The sequence below is a fragment of the Lampris incognitus genome, chromosome 18 (assembly GCF_029633865.1).
Source record: "Lampris incognitus isolate fLamInc1 chromosome 18, fLamInc1.hap2, whole genome shotgun sequence".
Taxonomy (NCBI): Eukaryota; Metazoa; Chordata; class Actinopteri; order Lampriformes; family Lampridae; genus Lampris; species Lampris incognitus.
This window is the reverse complement of record NC_079228.1, coordinates 14,283,604-14,305,496: the sequence shown is the minus strand read 5'-3', so window position 1 is coordinate 14,305,496 and position 21,893 is coordinate 14,283,604. Positions and strand designations below refer to the sequence as shown.

The following is a 21,893-nucleotide window of genomic DNA, read 5'->3' as shown; positions in this document are numbered from 1 at the left end:
GAGAGAAGAGATAGAGTCATGGTTTGATTTGTGTAAATTGTTTCCCTTGGTGGTGTGTTGTAGTCACTACAAATACCCAGTAATGTTGTTGTTTTGCATTGAACTTCTGGGCACGTATAAATGAACTTAGCACCAAAAGTAAGGAAATTTGTGTTTAGTAGATTATTTCTTTGTTGTAACAATGCTTCTTGGCAATAAATCTTATATCAGGCAGCTGATGGTCAGCATCTGGGGCGCCAGAAGCTCAAACCCACATACTCAGCTCTGCTGCTCATCCCACCAATGCATGTCCCTGACATATGTGGCATCACTGAGAAGGGAACTAAACAGGCTTTCCAACAGTATAAGATTTATCGCCAAGAAGCATTGCTACAACAAAGAAATAATCTGCCAAACACGAATTTCCTTACTTTTTGTGCTAAGTGTATTAGAAACCGTTGTTCATCAGAAGGTTTGGCCTCCCCTTCACCGCCGCGAGCTGCAACACAAACTAAACAGGTCTTTATGACGTGTCTGGCCAACCCCATAGCACTGCAGGAGGAGGTCTTGGATGAGTTTTTGTATTTAAAATATAAATACCCAGTCATAAAGCTGATTAACCATTATGACCAAGTCTACCAGATCTAATTTTGCAAGATGTATTTTACATGAGCTCGTTTTGTGTAAAAAAAAAAGCCATAAAGTAAAATTTTTGCATGATAAAATGACGTCGATTCGCTTGCAAAAAAGAAAAGAAGAAGAATGCGCTTGACGATATAAAAGTAGTCATGGTAACTATAATGATAGACACAAACTAAACCAGTAAACCACATGTGTTACAAGTCACTTTCGAACCGGCGATCCCCGTGTTGGCAGGCAACGGAATAGACAGCTACGCTACCCGGACCCCCCCCCCACCCCCCCGCATCTCAGATATTTTGCACGAAAAACTGATACAACTCCAAATGCAACTTGTCAAGAATGTTGATGGTAGGTCACGTCCACATCTGCCCTAATTCCCATTAAAATACTCTATGAATCATGCTGATGTTTTCAGAAAAGAAGCAACCGGTGTACATATGTTTACACCGGAGGGAGGGGTTGCAGGATCCGAGAGAGGGGCCCACGTGATTTTTTTCAAAGAAATATTAAGTATCAGTTGTGAATGTTAGCCATACCTTTATAAGACATTACAGTTTTCCTGGACCCTGAAGAACAATATCAAATACGTGTATGAGTTGTGACTAGTTGCATCACGCAGTTGCTAGAAAGTCGAGAAAGGGAGAATGGGGGGCCGCCAAACAGTGATGCGCCTGCCCACAACTCCTAAACCACAGATAACGTCAGTGGCAGATCAAACGCAATCTTACTTATATAAGGGCGCCGCTAAGCGCTCGTCTATTTGACCTATGCGAACATGAACAGTCGAAGAGTACATTTTTTTGTGCAGAATTAAAATATCTCAATAATTTTGCATTTATATATATATATATATATTTTCCCTTAAATTGTTCTCTAACATGTACTTGAGTGCTCTGAAAGGCGCCCTCAAATAAAATGTATTATTATTATTATTATTATTATTATTATTATTATTATTATTATGGGGGGCCATAACGTCAGAGATCGGTGACGAAGCGCGTGTGTGTGCGTGTGCGCGCGCGCGTCTTCCAACCAATCACTGAATTGTAAACAAACGTGGGACCGCCTCTCGCAGGTTGCCGTTGGCGAAAACCGAGGCAGTTAGCTGACACTGGCCTAGCTAATAAATGGCTGACACAAACGGCTAGCTAGCAACAGACAAGGGGGGCTGAGCATACATCAGTTAAAAGCGTTCCCAAACTGTCCCTTGCTAGCTCGTCTTAGCGAAACAGTTTAGGGAGAAACGTCCGAGCCTCCTCTCCCCACCCCGCCGAGCAGTCTGCAAATCCCGTCGAAATGTCCGCTTTCTCCGAGGCTGCCTTAGAGAAGAAACTATCCGAGCTCAGCAACTCCCAGCAAAGTGTTCAAACGCTGTCCCTGTGGCTCATCCATCACAGAAAACACTCGAAGACCATTGTCAACGTTTGGTTCAACGAACTTAGAAAAGGTAATATCGCTGCGTTTTCGGGCGAACGAAGTTAACGACGACACGCGTTTGTCCGTCACAACCAAAGCGTGCTTGCTAACGTTGGCTGGAGGGGCTAGCTAGCATGTACCCTCGACGCTAACGGCAACTCCAAACTTTGCCAGCTAACCGTTAGCCAGCGTTTTTGTAACACTTGGCTAAGCTAGCGAGGCGGCAAGCTAGAAGCCGTTAGTCTGCTAAGAGGGACGGACAAGCCGACGGTAACTTTAGAATGAATGAAACAAACATGGACCGTCTCAAATGTCTGAGGGAGTCTAGTGTGGTCTTGTACCGGCCAAGTTCTAGCTAATACAGATGTGAAATGAAGGTCTGGCGCAGCATTTTATTTTAAACGTTGTGTCCACATGAACTGTTTCAACTTTCTGTCATTTCCTTCCCTGGATTGTTGAGCATGCACAAAGACATCACAATTAGTGTTAAATGCTTTAAACGTGCTGGCAAACGTAAGCTAATGTTGGTTAGCCGGCTGGGATAGGCCTAGGATGTTTATGTATTTGTGGAGTTGGGGGGGGGGGATTAAGATGGTTTTATTCTTGTCCTTGTCAACCATTTCTGTAAGCTTAATGTAGTTAGCATTGCTTTTTAACAATGAACAATTTCGAATTAGACGTCCCACTCTTCCTTCCCCCGGCTCCCTTTCCCTCAGGCAATCATGAAGGCTACTAAAGTTACAAACGCGTTTGTTTACAGACCGGAAGTAATAGTCAAACCTAACAAGGGGCTGCAGAAGCAAATAAAGAACGCAAACTAAAAAGAAAATTATGAGCCAACTGCATAGACTTCACCAATAGAGCAGCTGGAAACCAGACGTCGCACTCAAGGTTAACAGTTGTAACAATTATCTGTGTGTGTGTGTGTGTGTGTATATAATAGGTATATTTATGTTAATTAGATAACGAAAATGCATGCCTATTGCATGCAATCATATTGTGCAGATATTTGAATCTGTCAATATGTACAGTATTTTGTGTAGAATTTTTTGATAGACCCGTCAAAATATCCGATTTCTGTATTTATAAATATATATATTTTTTTAGGGTAGGGTAGTACTGTATCAGTCTTTAGCTCAACTCTATGAAATCAGACACACTGGCTGAAGGGTATAATTTCATCATCACCCCAAAGCAGGGGATGTATGTATTATAATTTGTGTTGTAATGTAAATATCTTAAGTATATTGGTCATTTCTGTTTTGGCATATAACCTTGATTGGAAACAAGGATGAGGATCTTAAAGCTGCATCATTACAGATCAGTTGGGCCAGTTGGTGGTCTAACAATGTAATACTGTTCATTGGTTTGGCAACAGGATGAGTTTTAGGGTCAATTGGTAAACATGCTAAAACAGCCTGCTGTATGAAGCTGGATTCAGTCATTTAATGTAAACAAAATGTATGCAACCTATGCATACTTGAGTGCTTAAATGTTGGGTATTGTGTAATAGGAATCTGCCAAATGTTGGGAGTTTTCCTCAGGGTGTGAGTCAGTTGCCCCTTGATGGCTCAGATGGTGGTTGTATTCAAGGAGATTTTCTGTAATCCAAAGGGAGTGCGTGGTGCTTGCAGCACCAACAGAATTCTCTCTCCAATGGACTTTTATACTTGTGTCTCTGCTGTGAAATGGCAGGCAAATCTAAACTTATTGTCAGAGTTCCTTATGGGATGTAGTGAAGAATTAATTGCTGGTGGATTAGAAGAATTAATTGCTGGTGGATTAGGCTCAATGGAAAGAATTGTACAAAATAATAACTGCAGTTACTTGGGATGAAGGAGTGGGATCAAATTTTCAATATGTCCTTGTCATCAGGGTTTATATGCAACCATGGAGAAAAGTATGCCATTCTCAAAAATTTGGGTGGCACGGTGGCCCAGTGGTTAGCACTGTTGCCTCACGGCAAGAAGGTCTTGGGTTCGAACCCAGGGGTTGTCCAACCTAGGAGGTCATCCCAGGTCGTCCTCTGTGTGGAGTTTGTATGTTCTTCCCGTGTCTGTGGTGGGTTTTCTCCAGGTGCTCCGGTTTCCCCCATCATCTAAAAGACATGCATGTTAGGGTTAATACCTCCTGTCTGCGCCCCTGACCAAGGCATGGTAAGACGAACTGGAGTTGGTCCCCGGGTGCTGCACGGCGGCTGCCCACAGCTAAATGCAGAGAAAGAATTTCCGACGGGAATTAATAGAGTAGTAAAAAAAAAAAGTTTTTTTTTTACAAATGTTGTGGCAGGGGAGATTTGTTCTTAGTAGTGGCTGGTTGCTCTGTGGTGATGTGCACTGAAAAGGGTGGGCAAGGTAATTTATAGTGCTAATACCTTGTTTGTCCTCTCTGAATATAATAAAAATGGCAGATAAACTTAACAATTTAGTGGTTCTGGATGCATAATACTTGATTATGAATAAAATTGATAATTTTAAAACATTCATTGAAGGGACATAATTAATTAGCCTGTAATTTGGGGTAAAGAGGTATCTTTCAGTTAAAACCAATGATCTATAACTGTTTTTACACTGTTGGTAAAAAGAGTCCATCCTATCTTACCCTACTTGAACTGGAACAATGGTAATGTCTCACTTTTCTTGTAATTTTTTTCTTGAGTGCTGAACTGATTTGTTCATTGATGTAAATTATAGCTACAAATCAAGATAGACAAGGCAAGCAAATTCACATAGAAAGTCAAAGAAAGTTGACACAGCGTTTATTGAGAGAAACGTTTCATCACTCATCTAAGTGACTTCTTCAGTCTAAACTGACTGCAGGCATCCCCACCCTTATTAACAATATAGTTGCATAACGACCGAAATCAACGATCAGTTTCATATGAAAATAGGCATTAATTAGAGTTTCAATGGCCATGTGTGCTATTCACTGAGGATAAGAATCAGAAACACTTTGTCGTTTCATTTCATGTGCGCAAGTGCATGAAATGAAACGAAACATTGTTTCCCCCAGCCCACAGCAGTGCAACACAAAGACAAAACCACATATCCAAAAAGTGCAAGAACACATATCCAAACTAATACATATATCTAAACTAAACAACCGGAACTGCCAGTCTGCATGGGCTAGCAGTTAGCTTAGCCTGCCCCGCTTCTGCACCCTGTCAGATCGTTCGGGCGCAGCTCCGGTCAGGGCCATGTTCTTGGGGCCCACAGGACGCAGCAGACCAGGCTCCCCCAGCCGATCCAATGCTAGCTGTCCCAGCCAGACACCTTCAACACACCTCTCCTCACTCTACACGACAACACTAAAAACACAGTCAAGGCTACGGTAGGCCACCACCGACCGCATTCAGTGTTATTGGAACTGCCGGTCTGCATGGGCTAGCAGTTAGTTTAGCCTGCCCCGCTTCCGCATCCTGTCAGACCGCCCTTGGTGTTTCCTCTTTGGGCGCAGCGCCGATCAGGGCCGTGGTCCCTGGGCCCACAGGACGCAGCAGACCAAGCTCTCCCTGCCATCAAACGAAGACAAACTTAGATGCAGACGTGGACAAAGACTGCATGGACAGTACTGGGTGAGGCTGCCGCAAACGTGAATTCGCACCCAAACTGGTATTGGGTGAGGCTGCTGCAAACGTGAATTTGTGCCACCATCTTCCCATACCAGAACCGGCATCACCGGATTGGGGAATTGAAACCGGATTGGGTAATAGTTGCAATCACAGCACTGTAAGATGGCAACAGATATACTCTTAGGTACGCCCCTCCCCCCTCCTCGGTTCAGGGATGGTTGTGCCCTCTTCAGATAGATGGCCTTTTTGACTTCCAGTTCAAACCAGCATTCCTCCCTATCAAGGATGTCCTCATCCTTGAAAGAGGGACCACTGGCCTGTAGATGGGTGTAGACTGCGAAGTCCTGGCCTAATGCATTAGCTCTCCTGTGTTGTGCCATCCTCTTAGCCAGCATCTATTGGCATTATTGAGCATGCATATAGACATTCAAATAGAAAGGTAGCACAATTGACAGCATGCTTTTGGATATCTAATTGCCATTTTCAAACACCTTCAGTAGACACTGTACAGATGAACTGATTCAACTTTCTGGGATTTCTACACCTGGATTATTGAGCATGCATCAAGACATTTTCAGTAGATACCATTTTGCTCAGATCACTGCATATTTCACTGAGGACTGTGAGTGCAGTTCCGGTCTATAGTGGATTGGGCATCACAGGGCTTCAAACAACAGTAAAGCTACAAAGACTATTACATTGCTTTCATGTTTGCAAGTGTAGAAATCTGAAGAGTTGAGGGGAGGATTTGTTTATTTTATTTCCATCACTACCGCTCAACAGCCTCTGCTGATAGTATTTACTAATCCTAATTATGCTTCAAGACACAAAAGGAAAGGTTCACCGTTTTTGAAACCAGAACCCTTAAAATTGTTGTCTGTCATCTTCATGAGTCATTACAGACAGAAATTTAACTGATGGCTTTAGTATTGAGAAACCTATAGCTTATTTAGATCTTCTCACAGGATTTCAGCACAGTCTATATGAACAATTGTTTTTAAGCCTTCTAAAACATTGACATAGCTCCTTTTTGGAAACGTCAAGCTTAGCATCATCTCAAGCACTGCATTTATCATTGAATTCATTCGGAATTTTTCAGTAGGAGCAAAAGGTAGTTTGATTATGGAATTTTTTTAAAGATTTTTTTTGGGGGGGGGGGGGGCATTTTTATTAGATAGCAACTAGAGAGGCAGACAGGAAATGTGGGAGAGAGGGAGGGGTATGACATGCAACAAAGGTTGCCGGCTGGAATCAAACTGACAACAGTTACAGCCATGTGTTATACACTAAAATTTGTAAATGATTTTGCTCTTGAAGTACTACATCCCAGCCATCAATAAACTTCTGCACTAGTGAATAGGGATGGGTACTTTTTATGTCTCTTCTGATACTGGTGCAAAAACAATACTTTTAAAACGGTACTGGTAGGGCTGTCCAGATTATGACATTTTAGTTTACGATTAATAGTAAAACAAATAATTGCGATTAATGTCTTTTTCTGATCATTTTATGCCACTATTATAGTATTAGCGTAATTATAGTTTAATAATACACATACACCTTATGAAGAGCCATTAGCATCGAACACTGGAACATATGAATTTAGGTTTATTTATATTCATAATTTTTTTTAATTTGTGGTATTAGCGCCTTTGACAGCCAACTTTTTGATGCAAATCCGACAAATCGCCTCCTCCAAGTTATTGGGCTCCTCTTTTTCATTTGGCTTAAAACAAAAATGTGCCCAACAGCGGTGCTGTGGCGTTTGGCCCATCAACTAAATCCATGGTCTTAATGTCAATATATTCATCAAATGCAGCCATCGAATATTAGAAATTATCCGCCTTGAGATAAACATGTGGGATTTATAAAATTATAAAATAAAAAAAGGATTTAAAAAGAAACTCTTAGGGTGGGGATACTTTGAGTATCCCCACCCTAAGAGTACATCTGTCACCATCTTACAATGACTTATTGTTTATAAGGGTGGGGATACCTTGATTATCCCCACCCTTATAAACAATAAGTCAGTTGAGATTGAAGAGGTCACTTAGATGAGTGATGAAACGTTTCTCTTAATAAACGTTGTATGTAGATGGACTGATTCCACTTTGTGATTTGAGATAAACAGTTGGTGGCGCTAGTTCTCCACGTTTGTGCCATTACACCATAGCAGAAGAAGGGGGCGCAATGAGATGACGTCATTAAAAGAACGCCAGTCAAACCACAAACGGAGGAAAACGGCATGGAAGTTGTGTTGGAAATTTGACATTTCTGTTAGTTTCAGCCAGCTGTTTTTATACAGATGAACGGAAACGATTCTAACGATTATGCAAAATGATATGTAATAATTGTGACAAGTACTGGTGCCCAAACAGATGATTTCTTTAAAATAAGAGCAAATGATGACATAAAACCTTTTTTTAATTGCAAAAGCAAACAAATATAACTATAAACTATTTAAACTATACCTTTTAAGAAATAAATATAAAACACTTGAATTTAAGTAATTTGTTCCGTGTCCCATTGTTATCTTTTTGGATAAAATAAGCAACAAGTTAGGCCATTTTGCTCAGGGCGTTTTGACCGATTGGATGATCTTTCTGTGTAAATATTTTGTGAGAGCACCAATAGTCATCTCTACAGTATCGTCAAAATATCTATCACGGTAGTCGGTGAAAAATGTCGTGATATTTGATTTTGTCCCTATCGCCAAGCCCTACGACAGGGTCATGGGTGAGTGATGCTTCTGTTGCGTATAACGTCCATTTCCGACCACCAGGGGGCGGTGGACAACGGTGAGTGGCTATTTCAATCTGCATCTCAGGCATTTTATCTTGGCACCGTAATGAGGTGCCCAAATCTGTGTTGCATTGCGGTCTGGTAGGTATTGGCTGTATGGGAACTGATGCCAAGGTGGTACTGCGTTTTAGTACCCAACCTGACTTGTGAGAACAGGAAGTCCTGTGGTGTACTTTTGAGAGTAAACATACCTGTGGTATGACAACTAACGGTGTTGATGTTGCAGGGAAACTGTATTAACTGAAGTGCAAAATAATTTCATTATAACTAGAGAGAGGGCATCATTTACAACTACTATTTACTCAATGGAACATATCAAGACGTGTCAGACTGTGCTGTGTGCTTCTTGTTTTAAAAAGGAGAAATAACATGATTTTTGAAGGTTTAGAAGATTGCCCTATTAGACTGTGTTGAAGCCCATTTAGAAGATTTGAAAAATTTGTAAATACTGAAGTCAGTCAAGTTTTTGTCTGCTCACTTCATTTAGAATTCTGTAAAAATCTAAATGATGCCCAACAAGGATTTGATGAGTTTTGGGCCCAAAACATTAAACCTATACTTCAAATGTTAAACGTATCCGTGTTATCTTTGTGGATTTGTGTGCGTGTGGATGCTTGTGTACACATGTGAATGCTCGTGTGTGAATATAGCTCAGGTATCAAGAAAGCTGACCTTCCTCTACTTGGCAAATGATGTCATCCAGAACAGCAAGAGGAAAGGACCTGAGTTCACCCAGGACTTTGCACCAGTCATTATTGATGCTTTTAAACACGTGTCCAGGTCAGACTCACCATTCCAGGAACATCATGACATTGTTTCAAGTCTAGGTATTTGTGATTAACTGTTCACTCACAAAAAAAAACAACCCAATAAATTGAAATGTATGAAAATGGTGCAGGACTGTTTTCGTAGTTTCTGTCAGTTAAAGAGAAACTAAACCCTAGACCATTTTAGTGAGTTAGCTGACATCTGCAGGTTAAAAACCATGTAAAGGTTAAAAGATGACAGACTGGACTTGGTACTTTGTGAGGTTAGTATAGCAGGATAAACACAGCTGCAGTTAATAACATTAATAATGGTTCTGTTGGATATAGATGTGATAAAAACAGGCATTGACAGTACTATTGACATGGTGATGTCTATATCTGTTTGTCAATGCTGATAGATGAGCTGGCACACCTACTTCCAACAGATCCATTATTGATGTTATCTGCATCTGTGTTTATCCTGCTATGCCAACATCACAGAGTACCAAAACCAGCCTGTCATGTTTTCAACCCCAATATTATTTTTAACCTGTAGATGTCAGCAAACTCATTGAAATGGTCTGGTGTTTAGGTGCGCTTTAAATTGCACAAAGCAGCTGAAGAGCTTTTTATCTCACTTTTTGACTGGACTATATCAAGCTTGCTGCCTTTGGCATATATTTACCTGGTCTGTCCTGACTGTTCTATGCAGGGAGGGGGAGGAAGGCTGTAAGAAACAGTTGGGCCGGGTTTTGTCCATCTGGCAGGAAAGAGCCGTGTATGAGAACAACCTGCTGGACCAGCTCTCACAAGTTCTACGTAAGTTCACCCACACATTTGGATCTTAATGTTGTCTGTAGAATGGTCTCAGAAAAGGTTTGTATTGAAAATTAACTTAGCTTGAGAAATTGGTGGTTCTTTAGCCATACAGTTTAGCCTCCCAGTGTTCGTTCAATCAAGTTGCATTTTATATAGTGCTTTTCTAGCTGCAACAGCCACTCAAAGCCACTCTGTTAAGAAAATAAGTAGAAGTTTGAGCATCTGAATCCAAATAAAAATTCACACTAAATAGATTAATATTTGCATACTGAAGTTTAAGCTGCCAAGAAGTTTAATTGCTACACGGTTTGACTGACGAGGTCATCAGGCAATCACCCGTGCACAGGAGATATATATATATACATTATTCAAACCGCTTATCCTGCTCTCAGGGTAGTGGGGTGCTGGAGCCTATCCCAGCAGTCATTGGGTGGCAGGCGGGGAGACACCCTGGACAGGCCGCCTGTCCATCACAGTATATATGTGTGTGTGTGTGTGTGTATATATATATATATATATATATATATATATATACACACACACAGAGCGAGAGATAGATAGTTAATCTTAATATTCTTAATCCTGTCTTTAATCTTATTTTAATATGCTTAATCCTATCTTAATATTCCACTCCTAATTTGTTGAGTATGTTTCATCTACACCATTGATGGTTTCCAGAACCCCCCCCCCCACTATATAAACACACACACACACACACACACACACACACACACACAGTGGATATAGAAAGTCTAAACACCCCTGTTAAAATGAAACCAAGATAAATCCTGGCAGAACTTTTTCAATTTTTTCGATGACGCTTTATATTAAGTGCATGTAATAAGTGTGAGTTGATAGGTAATGAGGCCCTTAAGTCATAACTTTTGCATTTTGTGGACTTTCAAAATTATATTAATAACTTTTAATCATGAGGTTCCTTAGATGCTATGTGCAGTGTTATGCAGATTGGATTTAAAACCCAAGACAAATGTGGAAAAAGTAGGTTTTGCATATTTTGCAAGTGCCACCTAGTGGCTGAAAACATTTGACACTATTGTTAAGTCCATAGTTATGTTAATAAGCGTTTTATAAGGACTTATGAGGTCCTTATTACCTATTAACTATTACTTATTACATGCACTTAATGTAAAGCGTTGCCAAAGGAGAGAACAAGGAGAAAACTGGCCAGGGAGTTCTGCCAAGAGGTCTGCTACAACATTAAAGGAGGTGCAGAAATTTCTGACAAGTACTGGTTGCTCCCAGTGGCAACAATCTCCCATATTCTTCATGTCTGGGCAATGGGGTAGGGTGGAAGAATGGAAGCCTTTTCACATGAAAAAACAAACAAACATCAAAGCCCAGCTAAATTTTGCAAAAATACATCCAGTCTCCCAAAACCATGTGGAAAAATGTGTTGTAGTGTGATGAGACCAAGGTTGAACTTCTTGAGCATAATTCTAAAAGGTATGTTTGGCACAAAAACATCACATCACCAAAAGAACAGCATACTCAAGGTGAGGCATGGTGGTGGCAGCATCATGCTTTGGAGCTGCTTTTCTTCAGCCGGAACTGGGACTTAAGTCAAGGTGGAGGGAATCATGAATAGCTCTAAATACCAGTCGATTTGGCATAAAACCTTCAAGCATCTGCTTAGAAAGCTGAAGAGGAATTTCACCTTTCAGCATGACAATGACCCAAAGCATACATCCAAATCAACAAAGGAATGACTTCACCAAAAAAGATCAACGTTTTGGAATGGCCCAGCCAGGGCCCAGACCTTCATCCAGTTGAAATATCTGGGGTGACCTGAAGAGGTCTGTACAGGAGATGCCCTCCCAATTTGACTGATCTGGGACATTTTTGCAAGGAAGAGAGGGAAAATATACCTAAGTCAAGATGTGCCAAGCTGATAGACTCTTACCCAAAATGACTGAGTGCTGTAATAAAATCAAAAGGTGCTTCAACAAAGTATTAGTTTAGTGCACACCCAGTTTAATCTGTTTATTTTTTCCCCTAAAATGTATCGAATTGTTTTTCACTTGAATTTTATAGGTTTATAGGAATGTAATTAATGCAGAAAGACATGGATATAACACACAGTGCTGTGAGGCACTGTTGCCTCACAGCAACAACCAGGCCGTCCCAGGTCCTTTCTGTGTGGAGTTTGCATGTTCTCCTCTGTGTCTGCATGGGTATCCGCAGGGTGCTCCGGTTTCCTCCCACTATCAAAAAGACATGCATGTTAGGGTTAATACTCCTGCCTGTGCCCCTGATTAAGGCAATGGAAAGAAGAACTGGAGTTGGTCCCTGGGTGCTGCAGCTGCCCACTGCTTCTATACAATAGCATGCAGAGAACAAATTAATTTGTAAAAATACAATTTGTTGTAAGAATACAATGTCGAATAAAGTGGCTTTCCTTTCATTTCATTTCATTTTTCAGCCAGTGGGCCCAAATTGATAATTGTCAACTTCAATGACTCTTCCAACGATTGATTTGAATCACAAGTTCACATAGTCCTTGGACTGCTTATGACTCTGCAGTTTGAAAAGTGAAAAGACACTTGAGTTACTAAAAAGCCCGATCAGTTTGATTTCTGAATTCCTGACCTTTTTGTCTCACCGTAATTTAACCGAGAGCTGCAATGAGCATATCTATCTGCGGTATCGTGTAATTTCACAGCTCAAGGAAAGACGAGCGATCCCAGGCTGTGAGCTTACGCCAAAACTGTTAATGAGGCATGAGCTTGGCCTCCATCTGACAGCTGACAGATTTAATGATCATTTGATAAGTTCCAGGACATCTTGTACAGAGAAGAGGCTGGCGTCACGAAAAGCTGCATCTTATACCGTGCATGTGTTATGACAAATGTGGAAAGATGAGGAGGGACAATATCACTTTCATAAAACACTGTACAAAGTAAACATTCGCACCTTTCTCCAATATATTTTACATTTAGTTTCAAACAGAGCATCATGTTGTCGTGATATTTTCAGCCTGTGGTGTCCAATGTAAAATCTTTCTTTTCAGCTAATTTTGGAAAAATGAAATGAGAAAGCTGTTGCTTTCATCTGTCAAAAATGGTGTCGTTCGGTGTGTTTGCAGTGAAAATGTGGCATCAGCTCCCATCTAAGTTAAACATTGGTACTTAGATTTATGTGAATGGGTTATTTTCACATTTCAAGTCATCAGTCCCACCTTACTTCTCAAGCATCAGTGGTTTATCAGAGAAGGTCGAATCAGTTCATCTGGATACAACGTTTGTTGACGGATACATTTCATCACTCACGTAAGTGACCTCTTCAGTCTGACTGACGACTGAAGAGGTCACTTTAGATGAATGATGAAACCGATCTCTCAACAAACCTTGTATCCAGGTGAACTGATTCAACCTTCTTTAGTTTTCTTACCTGGAGTATTGAGCATGCATCAAGACATCAGTGGTTTATATTCTGTCTGTCTGTCTCTCGCTCTCTCTCTCTCTCTCTCTCAGAAGATAATATCGGAGTGAAATTTCTGAAAGTTATTGACAGTAACAATCTATTCCAGCCCAGACTATCATTTGAAAATCCTGCTTCCTGGCCACAAGAAATTCCTTCGCAAATAAAATGTTATTTATCTCTCAGTTTTGGTACTCGTGAGTTGTTTTTTTTTGAATTAGTATTATTGTAAGTAAGAATGAAAGGTTTTTGTTTTTTTTTGGCTAGTTTTTTGACTATGTTTCTACCATCCCAAACTTAGCAATTGTTGGCCAAAGTAAACTCTGATCCTCTTGTGCTCTACACACGTGTCCTCTTGCAGCAAAATCCTAACGCAGGGTCAAATTTTGAGTATCAGTTTTCACCGTACCTTTTCAAGACCACTTTTCTGTTATCTCAAGCAGGTACAGTTTCACCGGATGTGAACTCCCCCCCCCCCCTTTCTATTCTAGATGGAGAGAAGAAGGCCAAGAAGAGGTCATATGAGGAGATCCAATTGGATGACGAGGACTTTGCCTCCCAGAGCTCCCCAGCAGAGCCCCCACAGGTGCTGGCCTACTTCACTCAACACCCATGAATACAGAGTGTTAGAAAACTGTACATTCAACCACACAGAGGTTGTTTTGCAATATTTGATAAAGGTGCCATGAGTGCTTCTAGAGACATAATTTGTTTTTCTGTCTTACTCTATATACTCAGCATTTAAGTTTCCTTTCTTTCTTCCACCTTGCTTACTTTTTTGACCTCCTTACACACAAACAAAGGTTTTTTTTATCGCGCTGCTAACTTGTTTAATTTCCTTACTTGGATCCTGCTTTGCGACCTCACCATCTCCCCCCCCCCCCCCCCATCTTCCTTCAGACTGCAGAGTTAATCCGAGCCCTGCAGGAACTGGAGAATGCAGCCTCAAGCGACTCAGCGCTGCATCAGCGCATCTCCTCCCTGCCGGCTGAGGTGCAGGACGTGTCACTGCTCCACAGGATCACAGGTAGGAGCTACACACACAAATGCATGTAAACAAAAAAACTGGAGGCCTTTCCAGGGTGTCTCCCCGCCTGCTGGGATAGGCTCCCGCATCCCCTCGACCCTGAGAGCAGGATAAGCGGTTTGACTAATGGATGGATCGATAGAACAGTGCACTCAGAGTGCAGATCCTCGCCAGACACTTCGCCTCTTCTCCGGTGCTCAGACTTGGTGACAAACCAGCTGAGGAGCTGGCACTCAGCTGCAGTATAAAACTGGGTTTTCAAAGGTTTTGAATCACTGCAACCATGAGAGGTCCTTGCTCAAAAATGTAGGCTGACGGTCCTAGTAGTATGCAAGATTAGCAGCAGACAGATACACACACACACACACGGACAGAAAAACCAACATTTTTCCTGCCATTATAAGACTTTTGCATCGCACCACAGTTGATTGAATGGGAAATATGAAAAAAAGGTTGTTAATATGCTTAGCTCAAGCTAAAAAAAAATCTACTTAATAAAAATGTTTTGCCTGGCAGTTTGTGGAGCGCAGCCTCCAAGGCAGGACCCTTGCACAAATAGGACCAATATGAACGTGTACTTTCCAAAAAGAAAAGGTTTGCTATGTGACCATTTTGGTCTAACCCTAACACATTCTTTATTGTCATAATATAATAAAGCAGGGTAAACTGTTTACGCTCGCACATGCGTGACTCACATCTGCGGTTGACTCGGATCAGGCAGGGGCAAGAATATGCTGCGCTTCCTGCTTTGACTGCAACCCTAGAGGAAGTTGTTCCTTTATAACTTGTGTGTTTTTTGGACTGTCAGAATTCTTTCAGTATCTTTTGATCATGTCGCTGCCCGATCTGAGACGAGGGAGACTAAATGCCCTTGCTGGGCCTTCATACCCAGTATGCCTTGCAGTCCAAAGAAGACGAGCACCCCCGATGCCGAACATGACGTGACGTAATTTCTATGATTTCTCTAAGTTAATGGCGGGAATAACACTGAAGTTAGTTTGAGGGGAAAGTTAAGGGAAACGTAAATAATATTTAGCGGCTGATTCTCCGTTATCGGCAGGTAATAAAATACACCTCTGCCGAATAATGCATCCACTCTGTAACTTTATTTCTGGAGATTTGTGAATCAAATTATTATTAATTTTATTTTATTTTTTTTGTGAAAAGTTTCCCCCTTTTTCTACCCAGTTGTATCTGGCCAATCACCCCACTCTTCCGAGCTGTCCCGGTCGCTGCTCCACCCCCTCTGCTGATCCGAGGAGGGCTGCAGACTACCACATGCCTCCTCCGATACATGTGGCGTCGCCAGCCGCTTCTTTTCACCTGACAGTGAGGAGTTTCACCAGGGGGATGCAACGCGTGGGAGGATCACGCTATTCCCCCCCATTCCCACTCCCCCCTGAACAGGTGCCCCGACCGACCAGAGGAGGCGCTAGTGCAGCAACCAGGACACATGCTCACATCTGGCTTCCCACCCGCAGACACGGCCAATTGTGTCTGTAGGGATGCCCAACCAAGCCGGAGGTAAGACGGGGATTCGAACTGGTGAGCCCCGTGTCGGTAGGCAACGGAATAGACCGCTACGCTACCCAGATCCCCCGAATCAAATGATTTTACCAGCAGATATTTTGGGCTGTTTTGGCCCATCAGTGTGAATTTAATAATGACCTAAGATGATATAACAGGATGCATTACTCGGCAACAACCATCCGTTCTCCTAAATACTGCATGTACCCCTTAACACTCATTAATTACACTTCAAATCAAAGTTGATTGGAATCAAATGGTTTTATCAGCACATACTTTACTTGATCGACTTTGAGAGAGTGACTTTCAAACACCACATTAATTTTTCCGCATTTAAAAAAAACCTCATTGTAGTATAAATATCTAAAATCCTATGCTTAAAAACAAACCGACAAAGAACACCGAAGAGTTCCCCCTGAGAAATATCGAGATTAATCAGTGTGAATTTCAGACCAAATGCATCAAGAAAATGCTATTACTACTGAGTATAATAAAACAATGACTAAACGTTCAGAACTTCAGATCATTTATCATCATTGCTGAACCTGACAAAGATTGTTGTTTTTAAACAGTAATTTGCCTTAAAACTCAGTTCCATCAATCTTGCAATGGGCGTTTGTGTTACAATGTTTAAACAAACCATCCATCAACAGGGAAATGAAAGCCTCTTGTCTGCGAGACTGGTCTCTTGAGAGAGCTCCAGCTAGCTCACAGCAGGGTCTGTTGGCGTGAATGGTCGGCTGGCTGGTCACCAGTTTGTGGAGCTTTACAACTCAGAAAACGTCGGGCAAAATATTATATTCACTATCAATTTTCGTAAAACTGCCAATATTCGAAATCTACGTAGTTGATTTATCGCCTTGAACATTCTCAAAAGTGAATTGAATGATGAAATGGCATATGAAAATTGTAATACCGTTGTTGGCCTGTTGCTTTGGTGCTATGCCCTCAGTTATCTTCGGACCGCAAGGCATACTGGGATGGAGGCCCAGCAAGGGCCTCTCTCCCAGGTCCGCGTCAGCCGTAGATGTGACGCATGCGTGCGCACAGTTGACTTGAATCGATCAGCGATAAGAGCAGCGATAGCGAGAACAAACTTTTTTTTTTTAAGGTTTTGATTCACTGCAACCATGAGAGGTTCTTCATCACACAGTCATAACTGCACAAAAGATTTTAGGCTGAAAGGTGTAGTAGTATGCAAGACAAAATGAAAACATCTGGTCAAGCAGATGTTTTCAATCGGTAGATGTCTCGCTTATTTGAGGTTAATCATTCTGCTACCTTTGCGACTTGAACCCGGTTCTTTTTCGGTGGGAATCAACCCACCTAACGTGGGTTGTGATGGTGGTGGGCCTCGCACCCGGTGTCTTACAGCTCTGTAGTTAGCTGCTGCTGTTAGCTGACCCTGCACTTCGACTTCCCTTTATGAGGGCACAGAAAAGGGAAAGGTTTTTTTTTTTTTTTTTTTTGCTACTTTGGTATCAATCAAGTATCACAAAAAACTCTTTCAAATCTTGCCATCAGTGACACAATAAAGGGTGAATATGACATCATCCAGCATCAGGAATAGAATAGGTGACAGGCAGTGTTGATGGTTTGCTTCTGGTATGTGTTATTTGCATTAAGGTGGGCCATGCGTAAGTACTGATATCACACCAAGTGTCCTCCGTGTAAACCCTTTCAACCCGTACTATAAATGTAATGAGCCTGTCCTTTCTTTCTGTTATGTGTTGAAGATAAGGAGTCGGGAGAACGGCTCTCCAGGCTGGTGGAGGAGGCCTGTATGCTACTGGCAGACTACAGCGGCCGCTTGGCGGCGGAGATCGATGACAGGCGGCAGCTAACACGCACACTGACGGTCTTCCTGCACAGCCAGAAGGATGGCCTGGCCCAGAACGAGCAGAAACTAGAAGTGCGTAAACCGTCATGTTTTTATTTTTTATTTTTTTGTCCATTTTCAAACGTTAACTTATTAATGGTTTGTCTGTCTCTTTCTAGCAATGTCTGTGTGGTCCACCTTTCTACCGACATTCACTCTTGTTGTTTAATCGGTTTGTTTAGCCTCTTACTCACACCGACCGTTTGGCCACCTTTTTGGAATGAAATTCATTTTATGAATTCTAGGTTGTTTATTCCCGAATCAGGCTGTAGATCTATTAGGAAAAAGACAACTGACAGGCTCAAGAATTAAGATTTGATGCACAGGTGAATGATCAAACAAGGCGTTGTCATACCATTAGAAGGTGACCGACCACCAGTAGATCAGCTCTGTTTTAAGCATTGTATTTTATCCTGTGTATTTGTTAGAAAGTAGTTCACCCCACACGGTAAGTACGGATCAAATATGCAAAAAAAAAAATTTTCCCTTGTCTTTAAAAACTATCACACAATTTATTTTTTCATAGACAAAATGAGATTTGTGTTGTGTCTCTAACTGTCCACCATTTATCCACAGGAAAAGAGGATTAAGTCATCTTATCTTTGTATCTTCTCCTGACGAAGCTTCTTGTAATAAAGTAAACAGGAAATAAAGAATAAAACAAGTTGTGTGAGTGCTGTTATTTTGCTTTGACACCTGCCACCGCTGATGGCGCTTACATTGTATGATCAAAATTTTCCTTTCATAGATTGTGTATACTCTCAACTTTTCCTCTGATCTAGCCAGAAGTATCAGCCACAGGGCGTCCGGGTAGCGTAGCAGTCTATTCCATTGTCTAACAACATGAGGATCGCCAGGTTCGAATCCCCATGTTACCTCCAGCTTGATCGGGCGTCCCTACAGACACAATTGGCCGTGTCTGCGGGTGGGAAGCCGGATTTGGTTATGTGTCCCGGTCGCTGCACTAGCGCCTCCTCTGGTCGGTCGGGCACCTGTTCGGGGGGGGGGGGACTGGGGGGAATAGCGTGATCCTCCCATGTGCTATGTCCCCCTGGCGAAACTCCTCACTGTCAGGTGAAAAGAAGCGGCTGGCGACTCCACATGTATCGGAGGATGCATGTGGTAGTCTGCAGTCCTCCCTGGATCGGCAGAGGGGGTGGAGCAGCGACTAGGACGGCTCGGAAAACAGGCCAAGTACAATTGGGGAGAGAAAAGGGGGGGGGGACAAAAGTAGCAGCCACACTCATTAGTCTTACATAAAGCTGTTAGTGACTGGTAGAAATTTACCCGAAAACAGGAAAAATGAGCATCCTAGGGAAAAGTGCAACCAAGTTTCAGCCATCTAAAAACTGTGGAAATGACCTGCTTCTATGTTAACCTTCACTGTCAACATACCTACAACCTTCACCGTCTTAACAGCTTGTCGGTGTGTGGTCACACTATTCAATACCATGTCTGAGAATAAATGTGCCGTCTTCTCAAGTATCAAACGGTGTTTCACATTGAGCTAGCAGACCTGTACGGAAGTTTTTTTATTCTGCTTGTACTGCATTACTCACATGAATGTTATCTGGTGGTTGTACATGACCGCCATAATCTGAAAAGCAACACAAGGAGAGAGGAAAAGACAAATATAACTGCCCGGCAGAGGAGGAGATGTGTTTTGAAGCGATCAGAGATGGAAATTCCACAGATAGATGAAAACACTTGTGTGGGCATTAATATCAGCTTTAATCTTTTAGTGACTGACCTTGGGCCTTGTGCCAGGGTCCTTGAGTAAATTAAATCTGCCAGTTGATAGACTGAGGCCCGTTAGATAAGACCTTCTCATTGGCTTCACTCCATGTTTCTTAATAGCTTGAAATTGCTTCCTTGAAAAAAATCTCTTTCAATTGCTCCTTTGAGGAACTTAAGTTGAGATCGCAGTAAGAAGCAACCATGTTGAGAGTAGCCATCAAAATATGCCAATAAATGAAGCAATAAAATGTAGTGCTCAAGAATGATTCATATCTTGTGTTAAAGGAGGTATATTGTGGAGGCGTATGGAGCGGGAAGCACAAGTATTTGATGCCATCGGAAGAATATGAAAATAAGTTAACGTCGACACATTGTCTTGCAATGCCTGATCATTGCGTGCAACATAACAACTAAACCTTTAGGTAGTTTGAGTGGTTTCTCTTTTTTTTTTTCTGATTATAGACAAAAGGTACATAAGGGACAATACACACAGGACTCGTCTCAAAAGAACTTCTGAACCCTTAATATAATCAAACCTCAGTCAGATCTTTTAAGTTGCACCACATTATGTGAGCTGGACAACACAGGCGGTTTTGATGTCAACTGTTTTTGTAATGTGGCTAATGAAATTACCATTGAGAACACATTTTACTTTCTTTACAATTTCAGCTGTTATCCCGATTCGGTTGCATTTGGGACTTCGACATGGCAAAGACCAGCACATCTCATGACATGCAATGTTTTCAAATAGTTGACGGATCTTTTCTGTTGCTACTCTTGCAGGAATACAAACGCAAACTGGCGAGAGTGACCCAGGTCCGGAAGGAGTTGCGATCTCGTCTGAACAATCTGCCAGCAGGCCTCTACAACCCTTCAAACTGAAGGATCACCTCTGTTATCCCCTCCGGCAGTTGACACTTCTCTCAGCTTGTCAGTTATTCTGACATTTTACACTGACGGCCATTCATGATTTCAGGATCTTTGGGAGATTACTTTCTGTATGTCATTAAATTGGAGAAGTGGCTTCTCTATACATGATATATAAGACACACTCCCCCTGCTGACTCACCCAGTTAAATAGTAAACCAACCCATACATTGTAAATTGCATTTTCCCCTCATCAAAGGCCTCTTGTGCTTTGGCCGATGCCCACCTACCTTTTATGCCCTTAACGTGGTACGGATGATGATGGTGTGATGTTATTTTTGTATTTATAGTGACCTAAGATAACACACCAGAGGCTGTACAACTGTACGCCCAGTGACTATACCCCCCCCCCACCCTTATGTGATATTTAATAATCCATTACAGTTATATGGGTTGCTGACAACCCCTGTTTTTCTCTAGTAAGCACTGTAAATGTGTCTGTCTTACACTTGGCTGTAGCTCATGACGCTGGGTGTTCTACTTACAGCTGGGGTTTTTGAGTTTGGTATTATACAATATGTTGAAGGATTTTAAAAAGAATCTCAAGCCTAGGTTTACTTGCCTAACTTCAGTAGTTAGAAATGAAAGCAAACCAACACATTTGACTGTTTTACTTAAATCCTCTGGAGGGGGGGGTGTAACATTGCTCATTGTATATATTATGCAGAGTTGCATGTAAATACTAAAAAAAAGTTGTTTTACCTGTTTGTCTTTATGATTTATGCCCATGCCATCATGGGTTGTGAACTGGCCATTCAGACAAAATACCTGAGACATCCCTCAAGATAGGTGATATCGCTGCTGTCGCCGAGATGTCTCGTACTACACTGAGTGAAGAGCCTTGTTGTGGTCTCGTTTACTGCAACATTATTGCTTCGTAGTTTTTACCTCTGGTCTACTGAATGTCGCTCAGTCGTCTCACACTGCTAGACAAGTGCCCCGCTGTTACCAAAACCAGGCTTCATTACACCTGTGTGTTTTTGTACATAACAAAGCAAATTCGTAGAGCCAATAAAAAATACAAACCCCATCCTACTTGTCTTGTTGGTTTCCCAGCAGGGGGCGGAATGGTCCGTACAAACTTAGACGGAAGTCACTTAGGTGATGGAAAAGTGCCTCCCACACGGTGTGTGCAAGATGAACTGATTCAACTTTCTGGGATTTCCTTACCTGGATCACTGAGCATGCATCAAGACAGGTCAGTACAAACCATTGCCTCGTTTTGTGTCCCACCACGCACCGTGTGGGCATAGTAGTAACGCTTGGTACCGAGGCTCGTTGCGAAACTCTCGCACATGCGCCCTTGGTTCAGCAACGTAGCGCTTCACGACCGTTACGTTACACAGTTAGATTAAAAATCCCGCGAGAGTTTCGCAAATCTAG

The 21,893-nt window shown here is 41.9% G+C and overlaps 1 protein-coding gene across 2 annotated transcripts; it reads left to right on the top strand.

Annotated features, from left to right (window-relative positions):
• Positions 1 to 1,732: 1,732 nt before the first annotated feature.
• LOC130128584 (regulation of nuclear pre-mRNA domain-containing protein 1A-like) lies at positions 1,733 to 21,534 on the top strand. 2 transcript variants are annotated; one of them, XM_056298224.1, is made up of 7 exons: positions 1,733 to 2,068; positions 9,061 to 9,190; positions 9,869 to 9,975; positions 13,905 to 13,999; positions 14,314 to 14,440; positions 17,704 to 17,879; positions 20,367 to 21,534. In XM_056298224.1, exons 1-7 carry the CDS (start codon positions 1,918 to 1,920, stop codon positions 20,463 to 20,465), a joined length of 885 nt encoding a protein of 294 aa, XP_056154199.1. In that variant the 5' UTR covers positions 1,733 to 1,917; the 3' UTR covers positions 20,466 to 21,534. The 2 variants fall into 2 exon arrangements, with proteins under 2 accessions (XP_056154199.1, XP_056154200.1); XM_056298225.1 differs by lacking the exon at positions 20,367 to 21,534 and adding an exon at positions 18,423 to 18,494.
• Positions 21,535 to 21,893: the final 359 nt, after the last annotated feature.

Bases quoted from the DNA above. Each gene is read 5' to 3' on its own strand.
- LOC130128584 (XM_056298224.1), top strand. From the start codon at position 1,918: ATGTCCGCTTTCTCCGAGGCTGCCTTAGAGAAGAAACTATCCGAGCTC. The intron at 14,441-17,703 runs GTAGGAGCTACA...TATGTGTTGAAG, and splicing joins ACTGCTCCACAGGATCACAG to ATAAGGAGTCGGGAGAACGG. The intron at 17,880-20,366 runs GTGCGTAAACCG...CTACTCTTGCAG, and splicing joins AGAACGAGCAGAAACTAGAA to GAATACAAACGCAAACTGGC.